The 19038-nt window shown below is 42.9% G+C and overlaps 1 protein-coding gene across 3 annotated transcripts; it reads right to left on the bottom strand.

Annotated features, from left to right (window-relative positions):
* Positions 1 to 1821: 1821 nt before the first annotated feature.
* CLN5 (CLN5 intracellular trafficking protein) lies at positions 1822 to 12047 on the bottom strand. Of its 3 annotated transcripts, XR_008701014.1 has the most exons (5): positions 11663 to 12047; positions 7756 to 7921; positions 6624 to 6849; positions 4515 to 4620; positions 4296 to 4418 (listed from the first exon to the last, which is right to left on the bottom strand). XR_008701014.1 is itself a non-coding variant. In XM_055542687.1 (4 exons), exons 1-4 carry the CDS (start codon positions 11827 to 11829, stop codon positions 2278 to 2280), a joined length of 627 nt encoding a protein of 208 aa, XP_055398662.1. In that variant the 5' UTR covers positions 11830 to 12047; the 3' UTR covers positions 1822 to 2277. The 3 variants fall into 3 exon arrangements, 2 of the variants coding, with proteins under 2 accessions (XP_055398662.1, XP_055398661.1); XM_055542687.1 differs by lacking the exons at positions 4296 to 4418; positions 4515 to 4620 and adding an exon at positions 1822 to 2345; XM_055542686.1 differs by lacking the exon at positions 4515 to 4620 and having other exon boundaries at positions 1822 to 4418; positions 11663 to 12033.
* Between the last annotated feature and the right edge of the window lie 6991 nt (positions 12048 to 19038).

The following is a 19038-nucleotide window of genomic DNA, read 5'->3' as shown; positions in this document are numbered from 1 at the left end:
TACTGTAAAGTATATGTTAAATGCTTTTATCAATTTGAGAATAAAGATAGTTACTAATGCTGTTGTATTATTAGTTTTTTAAAACTGATGTTAAAACAAGTTAGATTTATGGTTTTAGTTTCAAATCCATATTTGATGGATATAATGTTAAATAATGTATATGATAGGATGGTTTGTTTTTAAATTGAAGATACAAGATTAGGCACTGAGAATAAGCATTTATAAAACAGACTGTTCAGAAATAGAATTCTTAGGATCCTTGAAACCAGCTAGCATTTTTAGAAACGTCTTTACATAAATCTGTACAATCAGAATATTTTCTAAACAATGTTATTTTCATCTCCTGTCTTAATGACTTTCATAAAATAACTTCAGTTTACCTTGGTAATCTTTAATCTGGGGTACTAACAATATTATCAGGAAAAAACAGGCATGACTGAAGATTAAATCAATTTACTGCATTCAAAGAATTTTTTATATTTATGGAAAATCTTAGGATAGAAGGGAAGGGTTGGTATGAAGGCTCAGGCCTGAACTAGGTCCTTTAATAAGCTATAAATAAGCTCTGGGCTTCCCAGGTGGCTTAGACAGTAAAGAATCTGCCTGCAATGCCGGAGACCCTGGTTTGATCTGTGGGTCAGGAAGATCCCCTGCAGAAGGAAATGGCTACCTGCTGCAGTATTCTTGCTTGGAGAATTCCAAGGACAGAGGAGCCTGATGGGCTCCAGTCCTTGGTGTCGGAAAGAATCAGACATGACTGCGACTAACACTTTTTTCACAACCTCTACCCTATCTTTCCAGTTTATCTGTGAAGACGGTTAAATGTTACCAAGCAGCCAGAAAAATTTTACCCACTTTCTGATACCCAACTTTCCTTAAAAAAAAGGACATATCATATGATACATGAAAAAAGAACACAAAACCTGTTACTCTGAAGTGAATTAAGAGCTTATCCTTAGAATAATCAGTCCAGTAAAAGAATATATCATTAAGTGTCTTGTTTTAAATAGAAAATATAGAAGGTTTGAGGAGCACGATGCTATTTGGACAATAAAGGGTAAATACGAGGAAGATGCTGGAAACAAACTTTGGCCAGCTCATTTGCTGTGAATAGGGAAAAGTATGTGTGAAGTTTGAGAACGTTACTCTTCTATAAGTCCCAAATATTTAAAGAGTTATTTTCACCTTCTGACTATTCTCCTGTAGATATAAATGATGACACTTTGTGAGTATACTTACCTAATATGGAGCCAGAATTAATGGGTGAGGATATACTTATTCTAAAGCTGTAACATAAGTCAAACTGCAACTAAATGGTTTTTCATAGACAAAATTTTATACATTTACAACTTAACAGAAAAACAGAAATCACATGTAAGTTACATAGTGGTTCAGATGACAGCAAAATTTAATTGGGAAATTCCTGCCTGGCTTGTGTTTTGGTTTCCCGATAATCATTTTTAAAGCCTGTTCCTGAATCATCTCTACTTCAAAGCCTTCATCTTCTAAGCATAGCTGGCAGGTTTGATAAATTCTTCAGCAGTACTTAACATGAATGCTGTACACTGTTACAGTCACCTGAATCCATATGTCACTTTCATAGAATTTCTTCACTTTGTATTCTTGGAAAAACTGTGAATGCTTTTTGTGTGTGTTAGTTGCTCAATCGTGTTTGACTCTTTGAGACCCCATGGACTGTAAGCAGCCTGCCAGGCTTCTCCATGGGATCCTCCAGGCAAGGATACTGGAGTGGGTTGCTCTTTCTTTCTCCAGGGCATCTTCCCCAACCCAGGGATTGAACCTGGGTCTCCTGCATTGCTGGCAGATCCTTTACCATCTGAGCCACTAGGGAAGCAATGTAACTTAGAATCGTGCATTCAAGTCCCAGGTACGGATGTGCTGATTTGTCTTTGCAGAGAAGTTCTGTAATTTACAGTGATCACAAACCTGGCACAGGAGTTTCTGCTTGTTAGCCCAGTGCAGTTCTAAAAGTCCAAAACAGTTTCCCCGAGCAGTTTTCCTGAGAAGTCTGTAGAAGCTGACATTGCCTGCTTTTAGCCACTAGATGGTGATAGTGCAGAATCCAAGTTTTCTTATGACATATTCTGAAGACATCTAGCAGGTTAGAGGCAAAAGTAATGAGGAATGTTTTATGCTATTAATATGAGTCGGCTGGATGGAAGCAGTGAGAGCAAGTTCTCTGTGTCCACGTGGGTAAGACGCCCTCCCTGCAGCAGGCGTCAGCATAATGGTGCAGTGCTTCTCAAGCTACTTGTGCTAAAGGGCTGGGTTTTTGTTTTCAGACTGTTTCAGTGCCTCTAGTTTTGAAGAAGACTTATGAATTCCTAGACAAGTGAAAGAAAAGCAAAATACAAGCTCCATTTTTTTTTTTTTTTTAAATTAAGATTCAGCAGAAACAAAATTAGTCCAAGTTGCTTTCAGAGTACCTCCTCATAGACCAGTAGCATATGGGGTTAGTCACATTTGGTCCAGGCCTTGGTCTGAGGACCACACTTTGAGTAGCGCTGAAAAACCCTGCTTGACAGTGCATCCCATTCAGTCAGCAGAACCTGGTTCAAAATGAGGCTCCATTACCACGAGTTGGGTAGCTGTGGAAAGGTCTGTTTCCTCAATTGAATCATGTAAACAGTACCTATGCTTAGGCTTTTTATGAAAACTCAATGTGCTAACCTCTTAGGAAGCACTCAAATGTGGGCAGAAACGGAATAGGATTGGTACATTTAAATATTAAATACAGACTGTTTCCTCTGATCTCTGCATCATTTTACTGACTAGTATTTTTTCCCATGGATAGAAATAAGGTGTTCAGTTGATCATCAAACACTTTAAGGACCTTGAAACCTTGTTTGATGGCCCTAGGAGAAGCACAGCTACTTGGTGATCCCTGACAAAAACCTGCCCTCTCTGGGAAGTGTACCTCCATCTACTGCTGCATCTTCAGCGTGTGGCAGAAGGACTGTGAAGCAGTGAAGGAGTTAAGAGTGTGCCTATTCACCCAGACATAATTTGCAGTCAGGTGCTCCCATGACCTGTATGTTTGAAGAACTGCAGAAACACTAAGCTGCCAGTTCAAAGTCTAAGTGGTTGTTACAAAATCAGGAGAGGCTGGCATGTAAACAACATTAGACAAGATCAATGATGGCAGTTTCTTCTTTGATTAATCATTACAGTTAACCACTTATTGTGACCTCACTAGACCAAACTATACATGGCTTCAATCTTTTGTAACAGTCCTGATGTCGCTTTAGAGATGAGGAAACTGACGTTAGGAAATGTTAAGTTGCTTAAATCACAAATTACTGGTTTCTGGCTAGTTCTGAAATGTTAGGTGGAAACCTGTGCTCTTCACCACTGATTTTACTGCATCTGGACACATGACCGCTCCAGCTTTGGTGTCCAAATTACACTTTAAGGTTAGGTGAAATCAACAAAATCAAACTGCAAGACCTGGTTCCTGAAGTTAAAAAGGCTATAAAGTCTGTTAAAACTCTGTACTTAAATGAGAAAATGCATAACCATCATACCTTGAAAAAGTAGCTCCCACCATGAGAATGTCACCAAGGGTATTTTAATTTAAGCCTCAGCACACCATACCCACAATGTACCATTTGAGTCCAAAGATCCTTTATATCTGACGTGATATAATTCTCCATATGAACGAAGCTTGGAGACTGAAATCCAGATCACCTCATGGGTTCACTTTGGCCAACACGGTAAGAGTTTACAGCTTTCCAAAAATTCCTGAGGTACCATTATGCAAGCAATGCTGCCCATGAGTATGTTAGCTTTCTGCCCCAAGGAAGAAAGGCCTAAGAAATCCCACACTTGTAAAACCACTCCCTGAAAAACTGATGTGCTGGTAGAAAGAAAAGCAGTAAGGTTTTATAAACCAGAGAGTGTTCTGTTTTTTCTGTTAGGTAAAGGGATTTCTTCATATGTTATTTTAATAAAAGGGTATTTCATAGGTAAAAACCAATATTCAAAATTATAAAACAAATAGAACTCTCTGTGTATAACCACTGCATCAAAAATTTGCAAGAGACTCAACAGAAATTCTTTAGTTGACAAATGTGGCTTGAAAGGGTAATAAAATTTTTTTATGGCTAAAGCAAGAGTCTTGTTTCCTGTTGGCCCAAAAACAGATGTTTCATTTCCCAGATAAGTAGGTTCTCCACTGTAAAGAAATATCCTTGTATAGTTGGTTTCTATCTTCTTGAAGTCTGCTCCAAGTTCAGCCAATTTCTCATAGGTCCTTAACACAAATTTGGAACAGTCGTAGGATTCAAACCATTTCTCTGCCCCCTTTTCTGGGCTGGCTTGGACAGTCCATGTCTCATAATAAATCCCTGTTTCATTGTCCTGTTTTACCCACTTTGCCATTTTGTTAAACATGCCTCCTAGTTAAAAACAAAACAAAAATTATGTGAACATAATTAAAGCTGATCATACTAGTTTTAAGTAAAATGTTCTAACCAGATTTAGGCCATAAGTACCTGAATAAACAACAGTTTCTGAATTTCCAAACCTACACCTTAAAACAGGAATCCGTGCTCAGCCAATTTTTTTGTTTCATTTTTCAAGGCACAAGATACCTCTGAACTATAATATAAACATTAGACATAACAAGTGTATAAAAAAATACAAATTCTATAACCATTTAAGCTACAGTCAAAAGCTAAATTATATAAATGCTGAAGCCCTCGTTTTCTGCTCGGCTCAACAAATCTTAGATTCAGAAGCAAAAGAGTAAAAGGAAGCAAGGGAAAAGCTGTAGAAAAGGAATGAGTGAGTGGGGCCAAGACAGTGTATGAAGAACTGAGGAGGGTGAAACATGAAGCTTTTTAATGCAAAACATAGTATGCACAGGATATGAATTTGCTGTTCAAGGAATGGCTCCTTGAGAAGGAAGCCCATACCCCATTTACCTTGAATGTCTAGTATCTCCCCTTTCTCCCTGTACTTGCGACTATTGGGAGTCTGCTTACAATCTTTCTACCCACCACACAGATTCTTCCAATGAATCAACTAAACTGGAAATAGTTTTGACCAAATTCATGGATTATATACACTCTAGGATGGCTAAAACTCTCTCCTACCACCTTCTACCACACCAGAGGGATCTCTCCAAATGTTACCAAAATACTATACTCTGCATGGTTACAGCCTCATCTGAGACTAAAACAGCATGATCCCAACATTTCACTTTGTCACTGTTTGTGACTCTTTCTTAGGTTATTCCAGCTTGAGTCCATAAAATCAATTCAAGCCCTATAGGATAAATAGAGTGGCTGCTTTTATCAACTGTATGGAATTAAACTTGTAGAATAATATAAATTCTCTTTTCTTAGAACTGAGGATACTGTTCTTAGTGTTCTCCAACTCTGAAAAGCCACTGCTTGTGATGAAGAGATAAGAATACTTCAAAACACTATTTGGTAACATGAAAACAGGTCAACGAACAGGATTAATCACAAGGCAGATGAATAACAAAAGATTTAAGTGCCAGCATATTACAGACTCTTCTACAGAATAAACAATGAGCACTTGTCCATAAGGTCATACTGTGATGTCAGAAGGAAGATTTTGCAGATAATGAGGTAGGTGGATACGGAGAAAGGAGAGAGGTGAGCTGGTCTGAATGAAAGAAGGGGAGTCATTTATCATACTGAGCACTGTTAAAGGAGAAATGGACTTTTATATGATTGGGGTGGTTTGGGGCACATCAATTGCAAAATAGGAAAAAAAGAAAACAGCACGATACACAATTTAAAAGAGTCCCAGGTTGCATTTAAAAGACACCAATTCTGCAAACCAGAACCACAATGAGATGTTACCTCTCACCTGTCAGAATCATCAAAAAAGCCATCAAACAACAAGTGTTGGTGAGGATGTAGAGAAAAGGAAAGCCTCATGCACTGTAGATGAGAATGTAAATTGGTGCAGCTTCTATGGAAAACAGTCACTCCTGGGTACTTAACCCAAATGAAGAGAAAACACTAACTTGAAAAGATACAGGCACCCCTAAATTTATGGCAGCATTATTTACAATAGTCAAGGAAGTAATGCAAGTTTCCATCAAGGGATGAATGATTAAGGAAAATGTGGCATATACATACAATGGAATATGATTCAGCCATAAAAAAAGAATGAAATCTTGCCATTTGTGACAACATGGATGGACCTAGAGGATACTATGTTTATTGAGTAAGTCAGACAGAGAAAGGCAAATTACCATATGACTTCATATTGTAGAATCCAAAAAATAAACAAACAAAACAAAATAGAAACAGACCCATAGATTCAGAGAACAAACTAGTGGTCACCTCTAAGACAGAGATTAAAACTCTATTGAAAGTCCAATTTAATTGTACGAAGTTTCTCAGCATTTATTTTTATGATGACAATAGGGAAGATGTATCTGTAGATATAAGTTAAAGTTTTGCATGAATAATAGTTTGGGTCAAAGGTTAGTAGTTCAGGAAGTGTATTTTATAAAATGACCTCTAAAGAGCAGAACATTACTGAGAGGCCTCAATGAAAGTCATTTCTGTTACTGGGATACTGATTCAATCATCTAATTCTGCCATATTTTTGAAACTTACCTGATATGGTTGCTACTAGAACTAACGTCCCATTTTCCTTCCAGTGACTATCATCAATCCCTTCAAAAAAGCAGGCAGCTCCTTGATTACACCAGAAAGGGGCATTCATTTCAGGTCGGAGATGGGGAAATGTGCAGTTTCCAAGTTGGAAGAGTTCATACCATTCCATCGTATAGTTCTTCTCCGTTAAAGTACTCCTGAATCCAATGGCATCATGCATGATTTTCTGTGTAAAGGTCATATATGTATAAAAGCATTTGGGAAGTAACCACTGGTTCAGGAGCCAGACAGGAGAAAATGCAATACCAGAAGTGCATACAGAGTAGAACAACTGTTTCCCTTCCCTGTTGCTATTCTCATGTCCACTTCATGGCTCCTCAAACTACCAGCCCTCATCCACTCTGGTTTTGGCCACTGTGGCTCATCTCAGGAAGACTGCATGCTATGTGGAGATGTTCAGAATCTCCTTAGAGCTTAGAATGAGTAAGAGGAGTCTCCACACCACAGACTCAGGAACTCTGTGTACCTCTCAGGTGATGAGAAGCTCAGATGGTGAGCTAACCTAGGAAAAGTGTGCACAATAGGCCCTGGACATGAAGTAATGCCTACCTGCCCTGCCCCCTGCTCTGGGCTTCCTCCTTTCCTTCCTTCTAGGATATGGGTACAGAAACTGGGTTTGGGTTCAGAATATCAAAAGGGATGAGAGCAACTGCATCGATAACTGTCAGCATCATAAAACCTGGTGTTTTCTGGACTGCTCATTTTAAATTTGCGAAGAGGAACTTAAGCCACAGACATGAAGAACTGACTCACTGGAAAAGACCCTGATGCTGGGAAAGACTGAAGGCAGGAGGAGAAGGGGATGACAGAGGATGAGATAGTTGGATGGGATCACCGAATGGATTGACATGAGTTTGAGCAAGCTCCAGGAGTTGGTGATGACAGGGAACCCTAGTGTGCTACAGTCCTTGGGGTCAAAAAGAGTTGGACACGACTGAGTGACTGAACTGAACTGAAGAGGAACACCAAAGAACATAATCTAAAACCAGTTCTTTGAATAGTGATTATTCCCTCAAATCCACTTAATCAAATCACTTAATTAGCCAGTTATAAGATCAAGATGCAGCCTTACCAAGTGTCCTAGGAGGTCTCCGTATTTAAATTCCCACACTGGGGCTTGTAATCGAAAGACTTCAATGACATCGTCATCCTTCATCACCGGGATGGGGGAGCCAGTGGGACAGAAAGTATATTTAGCTTGACAATAAGGATCTGGTTCCGGACGGAAGGAGAAGCGTCTAATGAAGAAAAAAAAAAAACCATCAACTTAAATTCCAAGAGGAATTTGGTTCTCATAGATCTTAGAATCCAGATCTTAATTTCACTGTACCATTTTTAGAAAAAATATCCAAAATTCTGCCCATAGTGTATCCTGTGAACAAACTCCAGTGAGTCTTTAATAGCAAATGATACATTAAAAGCACTGATAATTGCCTGCTTCCCAGTTCCCTGCTCCCATTGTGAGAATTCTGAAGACAGGGACCAAATCTGAAATGTTTATAGCTCTACATCTTATTTAGTAGACATATTTCCTGAATAAAAGAGTAGTTTTCAATGATATTTAACTTCCCAAACATTCCATATGTTAACAATATTAAAAAATTATCATTATTAAATAGAACATATTTTCTATTAAGAATCTGCCAATATTTCCTTCAATATTTATTGAGTATCATACTAGGAATATATTATGGTAGGAAGGAGGGAAACAAATGCAAGAAATGTGGGTCCGATCCTTGGGTCAGGAAGACCCCCTGGAGGAGGAAATGGCAACCTGCTCTAATATTCTTGCTTGGGAAATCTCATGTACAGAGGAGCCTGGTGGGCTACAGTCCATGGGGTTGCAAAGAGTCAGACACGACGGAGCGCACACAGTCTGTAGGGGGGAATTCCTTCAATATTTATTGAGGATCTACTATTATACTAGGAAAGAGGGAAACAAAACATAAAATGCTATTCCTCTACTCAAGGAGAGGTAACAGCTGGCAAGGCATTAAACAAGTCATGAAGGGCAGCAGGCTATGTGCGTGCTCAGCTGCATCCAACCCTGCAACGCCATGGACTGCAGCCCAACAGTCCATGTAGCTACAGTCCATGTAGCCCACCAAGCCCTTTGTCCATGGAATTCTCCAGGCAAGAATACTGGACTGGGTTGCCATGCCCTCCTCCAGGGGAACTTCCTGACCCAGGGATCGAACCCAGGTCTCCTGTGGCTCCTGAGCGGCAGGCAGAGTCTTTACCACTGAGCCGCTTAGTAGTTATAAGACTGGAATTCAAGATTCGAGGCAGGAGTGGTGAGAGCAAGAGGAGGCAGGGACTGTCTTTCTGAGCTAATTCAGGAACACCCCGGAGATGGTGTGCATTCGCTTCCAGACCACCACAGTCCATTAAATAATGTTATAAGTGAGTCACTGGAATTTTTCAGTTTCCCAGCCCAGTGCATGTAAAAATCATGCTTATATTATACTGTGGTCTACTAAGCATGTAACCTTATTATGTCTACAAAAACCATACATACCTTAATTAAAAAATACTTTATTGCTAAAAAAAAAATCGGACAACACAAGGTTGTCACAAATCTTCAGTTTATAGAAAACACAGTATCTGAGACGTGCAATACAACTAGGTATCCCTGGACACTGTGAAGAGGCCCCCCGCCCCGAGTCACACAACTGGGGAGGACTGAGCCCAGGAAGGGGCTTAAAGGATCTGAAGTAGCAGGTGTGATACAACTGAATTTGCTCCAAAATAAACCATTTTATGAATGTGAAGAGGTTGGGGAGGGAAGCCAAATTAAGGCTGAGGTCAGTGAGGAGGTCATGGCAGTAATGCATCAAGAAGGGGCCCAAGAGGGCCGTGGTAGTAGCAGCCAGAGGGCTACAGTGAATCGAGATCAGCAGGTGCTCACTATATACCTTTCATATCTAGCACTGGGGAGAGAGAGAAAAGGGAGAAATAAGCTGCTATCTGCCCTCTATGGACTTCCCTGATAGCTCAGTTGGTAAAGAATCCGGCTGCAATGCAGGAGACCCTAGTTTAATTCCTGTGTCGGGAAGATCCGCAGGAGAAGGGATAGGCTACCCACTCCAGTATTCTTGGGCTTCCCTTGTGGCTCAGCTGGTAAAGAATCCACTTGCAATGTGGGAAACCTGGGTTCGATCCCTGGGTTGGGAAGATTCCCCTGGAGAAGGGAAAGGCTACCCACTCCTCTATTCTTGCTTGGAGAATTCCATGGACTGTACAGTCCATGGGGTCGCAAAGAGTCGGACACAACTGAGCTACTTTCACTTCACTTCATCTGTCCTCTAAGAATCCTAGATCTCTGAGGCCCTAGCCAGACCTACTGTTTTAAGATTTTTTTTAAAATGTGGATCATTTATTTTTTAAAGTCTAATGAATTTGTTACAATGTTGCTTATGTTTTGTTTGTTGGCTGTGAGGCATGTGGGATCATAGATCCCTCACTAGGGATCGAACCTGCATCCCTGCCTTAGAAAATAAAGTCTTAACCACTGGACTGCCAGGGAAGTTCCCAGATCTATTATTTCACAATCCTAACACATCAACAAAAATGTCTATAACTTAAAAAGTTTAAATCTTGATTTAGACAAAAATATTAAAAACTCACCTAAAATTTTACCTGTTTTACATGTGCTTACCTGATTTAAAAATGAATAGTAACTATACATAAATTTCACCTGCTTACAGCAAAATCAAATTTAGGTCAATGGTAATTTCAAAAGTATAATTTAAGTGTGAACGTAATAAAATTAAAATTTATTATGGGGGTAAATGAAGGCACGTGCTTAACATTTCAAACTCTTAAATGTAAATCAAGTAGTTTTGGATTTCAATCTCTTCTTTGTTTTACTGAATATTAAATTTTTACTTTTGGGGGAACATTTTGTTGTTAATAACATTTTCAAGAAAACCAGCTTCAAACTTCTCTATTCCTGTATATCAAGCAAAACAAGAAGGCCCAGTAAGCCATTCAGCGAGCAGAATACACTAATACTGTTATCAGGTCTGAAATGCTGGCTGGCCTTTACTAGATTTAACCACCACAATAAAACCTGACATAACTACTATTCCTACTTTCTGACTCAGGATATGTGGGCACAGAGATACTGAGCGACTTTCCCATGATCACACAGCTAGTGATGATGGGGCCTGACTCGATCTGCCGCGGTCAGAGCCTAGAACTCGCTCGGGACCAGGAGGTTATCCTGCCTGCCAACTCGCTATTTTGTCATCCGAAAGGGGTGTGCATTTTCAAAAGCTGCTAGGTTTTCCCCTGCCTGATGTTGACACTATCTTCCTTTTCTCTGCTTAGCCACCTCTGATAATTAGGCTACGTAAACACTGTTCTAGTTCAAAGGCTCAAACACCCTTCCTACATCTCCGCATCCACAGCATAAGACCAGCGTCCTACCTCCTGGCTGAAGACTGTGGACAGACGAGGCCACTCAGCCAGGAAGCGGGGGTACAGGACGTGGCGAGGGGATTCCCTAGAAACCCAACTTTGGGTGCTAAAAACGGGAAGTCCCAAGAGAGCTAGGTTAACTGGTAACTGGGCGTGCAAATGTTACTCACTCACGATAACTAATGACAGGACCTGACACGATAGAAAATACATTATTAGGTCTCCCCAAACTATTCAAATTGTCAGCTATTTGTATCCGAAAATCACGCGACGAAATAACATTAGTCCCTTTTCCCCCACGATTCGGGACAGTCACCTTGCAACTGGCTCAAGGGTCCCGGGAGGAAGAAAGACCCCAGGGGACCTTGCAAAGAACAGCCGCGCCCCAGGAACTCTCCACTTCGCTCCTCGCCGCGCCTTGAGCATCTCCCGGCGCCTCCCCCGCACGATCACGCGACCTGGACGCAACTTCCCACCCGCCCCGCCCCCAAGCACTTTGGACAGAAAACCTCGGCCGCGCGCGCGCCCGCTCCCGCCCCGTCCAGCCGTGCACTCACTTGTAGGGCACTGGCCACTGGCGCCGGGAGGGGTCGCCCGCCACAACCGCCGTCGCCAGCCAGAGCAGCGCGGGGGCCCAGCGCCAAGGCGCGCGCTCCGGGCCCGCACCTGCGCCCGCGCCCCGCCGACCGCAGGCCCCCGGACCAGCACTCCCCGCCTGCGCCATGTGCCGGCTCCCGCTGCGGGCGGTGCCTCCCCAGCCCCGAAACCGCGGAGGGCCGGCGAGCCGAGCATGCGCAGAACCCAGGACCCGGGCGGCGGTCCACCCGCGGCCCCGCCCCCTGCCTGGCGCGCCCGGGCGGAGGGCTCGGTCCACTCGGCTCCCGCCGCCTCCCGGAGCGCCGGGGAACTAAGCGCAGGGTGTCGGAGTCTCAGAGGCTCTGCTCCTGCCTCGAGCCCTGCGCGAGGGTGGCTTCCGGACTTGGCCGACCCGGAAGGCGATCCGGTCCAGCTCCTCCGAGCAGCCGAAACAGGAACCCTTTTTCTCTGACTGACTCGTAATACCTAGTTCTCCTGGCCTCACGGCTCCGCTCCTTTGGAGCGTCTGCTCCCAACAACCACCACGAAAAGCAAAAGCACAGAAAAGCCAGCTTTGGGCTCCTTTGGGTGTGTGTGCGTGCGTGTTCTTTTGGGGGGGAGGGTGTCTGTCTCTCGCTGTCCGTCTGACTGACTCTTTGTGATCCCAGGGACTGTAGTCCGCCAGGCTCCTCTGTCCATGGCATTCGGGCTCCTTTGATGTGTGTGTGTGTATGACTGACTCTTGGTGACCTCATGGACTGTAGTCCACCAGGCTCCTCTGTCCATGGAACTCTCCAGGCAAGAATGCTGGAGTGGATTGCCATTCCATTCACCAGGGGATCTTCCCAACCCAGGCATCGAACTCTTGCGTCTCCTGCATTGGCAGGTGGATTCTTTACCACTGCCACCTGGGAGCGCCGCACTTTTTGCCCCATCCCTCAGGGCCCAGACTAGGTGACGAGAGACATCTGAGTGAAGGAGAGTATTTGGCGGAGGTGAATGCAGTGAGGAAAACGGAGATGGCGCGGTAACTGGTCCTCACCCAAGGGATCTGGTGATGCCAGTGGCCACACTGACGACACTCAGCCGGGGCTATCGCCGCTAAGCGCTGTGACACAGTCCAGCCCCACCTGCCTCCCAAGCGGGTTCCTCCTGGGTGGCTCTGCTACTTTGGCTGGGGACAGGAGTCCACATTACTCGGTCTTCCTTGACCCTTCAGCCGCCTCAGGAAAGCAATGAAATCAACTCCCCTTCTGGCGATCAACTGCCCTTCCTCTGCCCTCATACATGGCCGGCTCTATTCTCATACACAGAGGCTGGCTTATGTCTATTTATAGGACATTAAAGACATGGCACTTAGAGTCACATTTTACAAGAGGGTGGCCTGCAGAACTTAGACCGGGCTTTCCAGCACCTTCCCTTCCCCTACAACAGGATAGATCCATCATAGTGTTTGTAAGTTATGTGGGAACTGTAATGATCTGAGTGACCGCCATGACTCATGGGGTGGTGAGTGGAGTCACTGGTTTCCCCATGCCTCTCAGGACTCATGGGGGTTGATGAGTCGCACGCACTCTCTCATGCACACACACATACACACACACACTCACCTTCACCCACTTGCTGCAGGAGGCTGGGAGCTCTGGGGAAGTTCATTTTAACACTCGTCTAAGCTTCCCTGGTGGCTCAGACAGTACAGAGTCTGCCTGCAAGGCAGGAGACCCTGGTTGAATTCCTAGGTCAGGAGGATCCCCTGGAGAAGGGAATGGCTACCCACTCCTGTATTCTTGCCTGGCGAATTCCAGAGACAGAGAAGCATGGCTGGCTAAGTCTATGGGGTTCCAAACAGTGGAACACAGCTGAGTGGCTAACACTTTCACAAGCATTTAGGTAGCCAAAGCTAACCTTCCTCCAAATACCACCGCCCAGTTCAAAATCATCAAGACTAAGCTGGGTTCTCCAAAGTCCTGGCCAAGATGAGAGGGAATTCATCCAAGCCCTGCAAGCAGAGGTGTACTGTTGGATTTGAAGGGCACTTGTAGCATTCTGCGTGGGCCTGCACTTGAGCTTAAAGCTAAAAGAAGCAGTTCTCGGAAGTAACATTATAGTGTTAGAGAACAGACAACCAGAGGGCCACAGTGGAACTTTACATCCTGCTCAGGAATTCCCAGGGTTGCAATGAACAAGCTTCAGGTTGAAGGGAGACCTTGAAGGTGCCGTCTCTTCATTCCAAGGTCAGGGAGCTCTAGTGATGAGAAACCGTTTCCTCCTATCAACCTTAACTCAGCCTCTTGGTAGCTCCCATCTGCTCTGCTCTGCTTCTGCCTTCTGTTCTTTTTAGTGATGACTCCAGTACCCTGGGATGCTTCCAGGATACTTCCAGATTGTTGTAGCCTCATCCCGCATCATACTGGTTACTTCTGTCTAGTTCGAGGTTTTTAAACTTTGAGAACCCAAAAGATAGACTGAATTTTAATTCAACTGGTTTGCCTTGGGGTTTCCCGTTAGCCTAAGAGCAAAATAGTGGAACAGTACTGTAGTCTAGTAAAATCAGATTTCTTAATCATTGCATTGTGGGAGATTGTACGTAGAGGAACTTCATGGCATCTCCCCAAACAAAGGAAATACAGAGTTATAGGATTCTGAGGTAGTGTGGCCTTTAGGTGAATTCTAAGTGAGCAGTATTTTGGTTAGGCTCAAAGCAAGGCTGTGTCAACACAGAGTCAGTGTGTGCAATCCAGAAAACAAAGTGGACCCAAGGTCCTATTTATTTGGAAACTATGAAGTTAAAATAGGGATGGAATTTTTGTATCTAGAAGCCCCTGATTGGGAGCTCCGCCCCTGGGTTATAAAGGTTGTAAATAGAAGCTGCTTCTCTGTGTCAAGGGACTGAGAAACTTCAGACAAAGGTGGGATATTTCATTCTTACTGATACAATTTCAACAGCCAAACTCTCAAAGTCTTTAATTTTAGAGAACAGTTTTCTCAGTGAGTCAGAAAGCAGGAGGTGGTGGCAACACTTTACAGCTCTACTGTGTCTGGGAGAAATTTTCTATTATGTTCTGGGCTTCCCAAGTGGCACAGTGGTAAAGAATCCACTTGCCAATGTAGGAGACACAAGAGTTTCATCCCTGGGTCGGGAAGATCCTCTGAAGGAGGAAATGGCAACCCACTCCAGTAGTCTTGCCTGGAAAATTCCATGGACAGAGGAGCCTGGCAGGCTACAGTCCATGGAGTCACAAAGAGTTGGACACCACTGAGTGTGCACGCACATTGTTTTCTGTTAACTTTGCAACTGGTTTTACCAGCCTTTTATTCCAGACTACTAAATGGCAGAGCAGATTTTTACAGTCCAAGGCAATTTTCCTTTCTCATTTATGATGAAATAAAAATTCATAGTTTAAGGCAAGACAAGAATAACTTAAACATAAATGTTTTCTCTGCCCATTTAGGCCTCCTCCCTTTCTGACAACTGTGTACTGTGCAACCGCATTATGTGTTAATGAGACCTCCCCAGTGGCAGAAATCCCGGCTTAACCACAAAGGTCAATTTTTCTTCTGGCATCAGGCATGTTGTAACTCTTTAGAGAGTGTCATTCCTTTCTCAGTCCTGTAAGGGGTCACAGGACCCACGAATGGCTTCGTACATGCAAGTATCTTTAGTGAATTTCATGTACAAGGCCACTGTTTGTCTTAAATATAGGGATTAATGCAGAACAGACAGCTCAGAGGACCGGGGGAGATTCTAAGTCACACCTACTGGAAGTTCTTAGCTTAAATACTTATGTAAGACTTCGTAATGTTACTAGCTACGTTACTTTTCTACCACTTTTATAAGATTATTGTATCTGGCATTACCAAAAGTGTGACTGAAGCTCAGATGAAATGAATGCATATGTGACTTGAAATGATTGACCAGATATACAATTCTATAAGATGAATGATTGTAATAGTGTAACTCTAGATATGGGAAGAAGCAGCAAGAGCGCACCATGTCCCCAACCAGGACACACTGATAAAACAGTCAGTCCAGAAGCTTTTGGCTAAGGTTGCGCTGTGCTGTGCTTAGTTGCTCAGTTGTGTCCGACTCTTTACAGCCCCATGGACTGTAGCCCGCCAGGCTCCTCTGTACAAGGGGATTCTCCAGGCAAGAATATTGGAGTGGGTAGCCTATCCCTTCTCCAGGCCAGCTTCCTGACCCAGGAATCGAACGGGGGACACCTGCATTGCAGGCAGATTCTCTACCAGCTGAGCTACCCGGGAAGCCCCAAGGGCCTAGTTCAGTAACAGCACACTGAGTTGGCTATTAAAGAAATCCTCTCCTGACCTGCGGATGAGCATTCCTAGCACCCTGGGACAAGCTGGTCATGAAATGCCTCCCAACCTTGGTTGAAATGAAGACTGAAAGGGAAGGGACTGGAAAATAATGTTCCACTATCCAGTTCTACAAGAATCATTTTATTAACCACTGAAGTTGCTGACCTATGATACACCCTAAAAAGAATTCAGGGTGACAATCAGGACAAGGCAGTTCATGCTCTGGGAAAACTGATAAAACTGGCCCTCAGAGAGTTAGATATTTTCATGAGAAAGATTTTTATGAACCTGGATTCTTACATCTTCCCATACTTAGAAAAGCATAAAACCATTAACTAAGATATCTGTTCCTCGTGACTAGCAGCAACCTTCTGCCAAGCTGTGTGGTTGACTGCACGTACCCACTTTGTCAGAACCACATAGATACTGACCTCCCCCCTTATTAACTCTTTGGAACAGTTCTCAGAGCTCTCTGAGAGACTGTCTCCTGGGTGATAATCCTCAGTTTGGCTTGAATAAGATTCTCCGTTTCTCCCTTAGATAGATTGTTGATTAGTTTTCTCGTTGACATTTATAATCCAGTGTGAATATTGTAAATCTAGTGTTACTATTATTTTAGATATGAAAACACATTCATCTGAGAAGGGACTTAACCAGGCTACTAAAGAGGTCCATGGAACATAAAGGGTAAGATCCTTTGCCCTGGACACACTCATTTTCTGCACCAATTTTATTGTGAGGGTTTCATAATATCTTGATGCTAATCAAATCATTTTCAGCCCCTCCTCAAAGCTTATGAAATGGGTATATGGTACATGTCCTCAGTTCAGTTCAGTTCAGTCGCTCAGTCATGTCTGACTCTTTGTGACCCCATGGACTGCAGCATGCCAGGCTTTCCTGTCCATCACCAACTCCTGGAGTTTCCTCAAACTCATGTCCATTGAGTTGGTGATGCCATCCAACCATCTCATCCTCTGTTGTTCCCTTCTCCCGCCTTCAGTCTTTCCCAGCATCAGGATCTTTTCCAATGAGTCAGCTCTTTGCATCAGGTGTCCAAATTGGAGTTTCAGCTTCAATATCAGTCCTTCCAATGAACACCCAGGACTGATCTCCTTTAGGATGGACTGGTTGGATCTCCTTGCAGTCCAAGGAACTCTCAAGAGTCTTGTCCAACACCATAGTTTAAAAGCATCAATTCTTCGTTGCTCAGCTTTGTTTATAGTCCAACTCTCACATCCGTACATGACTACTGGAAAAACCATAGCCTTGACTAGACGGACCATTGTTGACAAAGTAATGTCTCTGCTTTTTAATATGCTGTCTAGGTTGGGCTTAACTTTTCTTCCAAGGAGCAAGTGTCTTTCAATTTCGTGACTGCAGTTACCATCTACAGTGATTTTGGAGTCCCCAAAAATAAAGCCTGCCACTGTTTCCCCATCTATTTGCCATGAAGTGATGGGACCAGATGCCATGATCTTTGTTTTCTTAATGTTAAGCCAACTTTTTCACTCTCCTCTTTCACTTTCATCAAGAGACTCTTTAGTTCTTCTTCACTTTCTGCCATAAGGAGGGGGAGTGTCATCTGCATATCTGAGGTTGTTGATATTTCTCCCGGCAATCTTGATTCCAGCTTGTGTTTCTTCCAGTCCAGCGTTTCTCATGATGTACTCTGCATATAAGTTAAATAAGCAGGGTGACAATATACAGCTTTGACGTACTCCTTTTCCTATTTGGAACCAGTCTGTTGTTCCATTTCCAGTCTGTTGCTTCCTGTCCTGCATACAGATTTCTCAAGAGGCAGGTCAGGTGATCTGGTATTCCCATCTCTTTCAGAATTTTCCACAGTTTATTATGATCCACACAGTCAAAGGCTTTGGCATAGTCAATAAAGCAGAAATAGATGTTTTTCTGGAACTCTCTTGCTTCTTCATGTCTTATAGGTGCTTATAGGTACATGTCTTATAGGTGCTTAACTGGCTTAAGCAAATACAATCAACTTTATATATGTATATATTATATAGATATCAACTAGATATAGATTGATAAGTCCTGTTTTCAGATTTTTATCAACAGTTTAACTTATAGTATAATTTATTTCAGTGAAAGATAATTTAATAGTATACCGTGAATTGAATAACATTACAAATTATATTCACTTGAAGAAGTTAGTGTCATATACTTAATATGGAATGCTTTAAAACAAATACCTATGGGGCTAGAATTAACATTCTGAAAGTGAAAAAGTGAAAGTGTTAGTCGTAAGTCATGTCCAACTCTTTGCAACCCCGTGGACTATAGCCGTCCAATTTCCTCTGTCTATGGAATTCTCCAGACAAGAATACTGGAGTGGTTTGCCATTTCCTTCTCCAGGGAATCTTTCCAACCCAGGGATCAAACCCAGGTCTCCTGCATTGCAGGAGGGTTCTTTACTGTCTGAGCCCTAAATCTAATTTTGAATTTTCACTCTTGTTACATTAAATCTTTTAAACAATTCTTTATAAACTTGTAGTTGTTCATTTAATTTTTTTTGGTTTACTTTTCTTGTGGAGAAAAACCAGCTTCAGAACAAAAACTTCTCTTTTCTTTCATGCATATCAAGCAAAAGGAAGCAGCGCCTACCACTCAGTGAGCTGAAATATGTGATTATTAAGGTTTTGACACAACTGACATTTACTATATTTAATCCTTCCAACAGCTCTATGAAAAAGGTGCTGCTTCCTTCTTTCATCTTTCAAACTGAGGAAATGCAGAGGCAGAGACTGTAGCAACCTTCCAAATATCACTCAGGGTAGATCCCTAGCAGGCAGCTCTGAAACCTGCGCCCACCACCAGGTTATCCTGCTTCTCAAGTTGACTTTTAACTCTCCTCCTCCTTCTCTTGTTCCCCCTTACCCTCAGTGATGTGGGCAGATACATAGGTGTTTTCACAGGCAGCTGATCTTTCCCATGCTGATGTTGGTACCATGTATACTTCTTCTTTCTGAATTTAGGCATCAGTGATATGCTATGAAAATGTCCTTCTGGGTCAAAAGTTAGAATC

The sequence above is a fragment of the Bubalus kerabau genome, chromosome 12 (genome assembly GCF_029407905.1).
Source record: "Bubalus kerabau isolate K-KA32 ecotype Philippines breed swamp buffalo chromosome 12, PCC_UOA_SB_1v2, whole genome shotgun sequence".
Classification (NCBI taxonomy): domain Eukaryota; kingdom Metazoa; phylum Chordata; class Mammalia; order Artiodactyla; family Bovidae; genus Bubalus; species Bubalus kerabau.
Note: the sequence above shows the minus strand (reverse complement) of the source record. Positions and strands in the feature narration are given on the sequence as shown.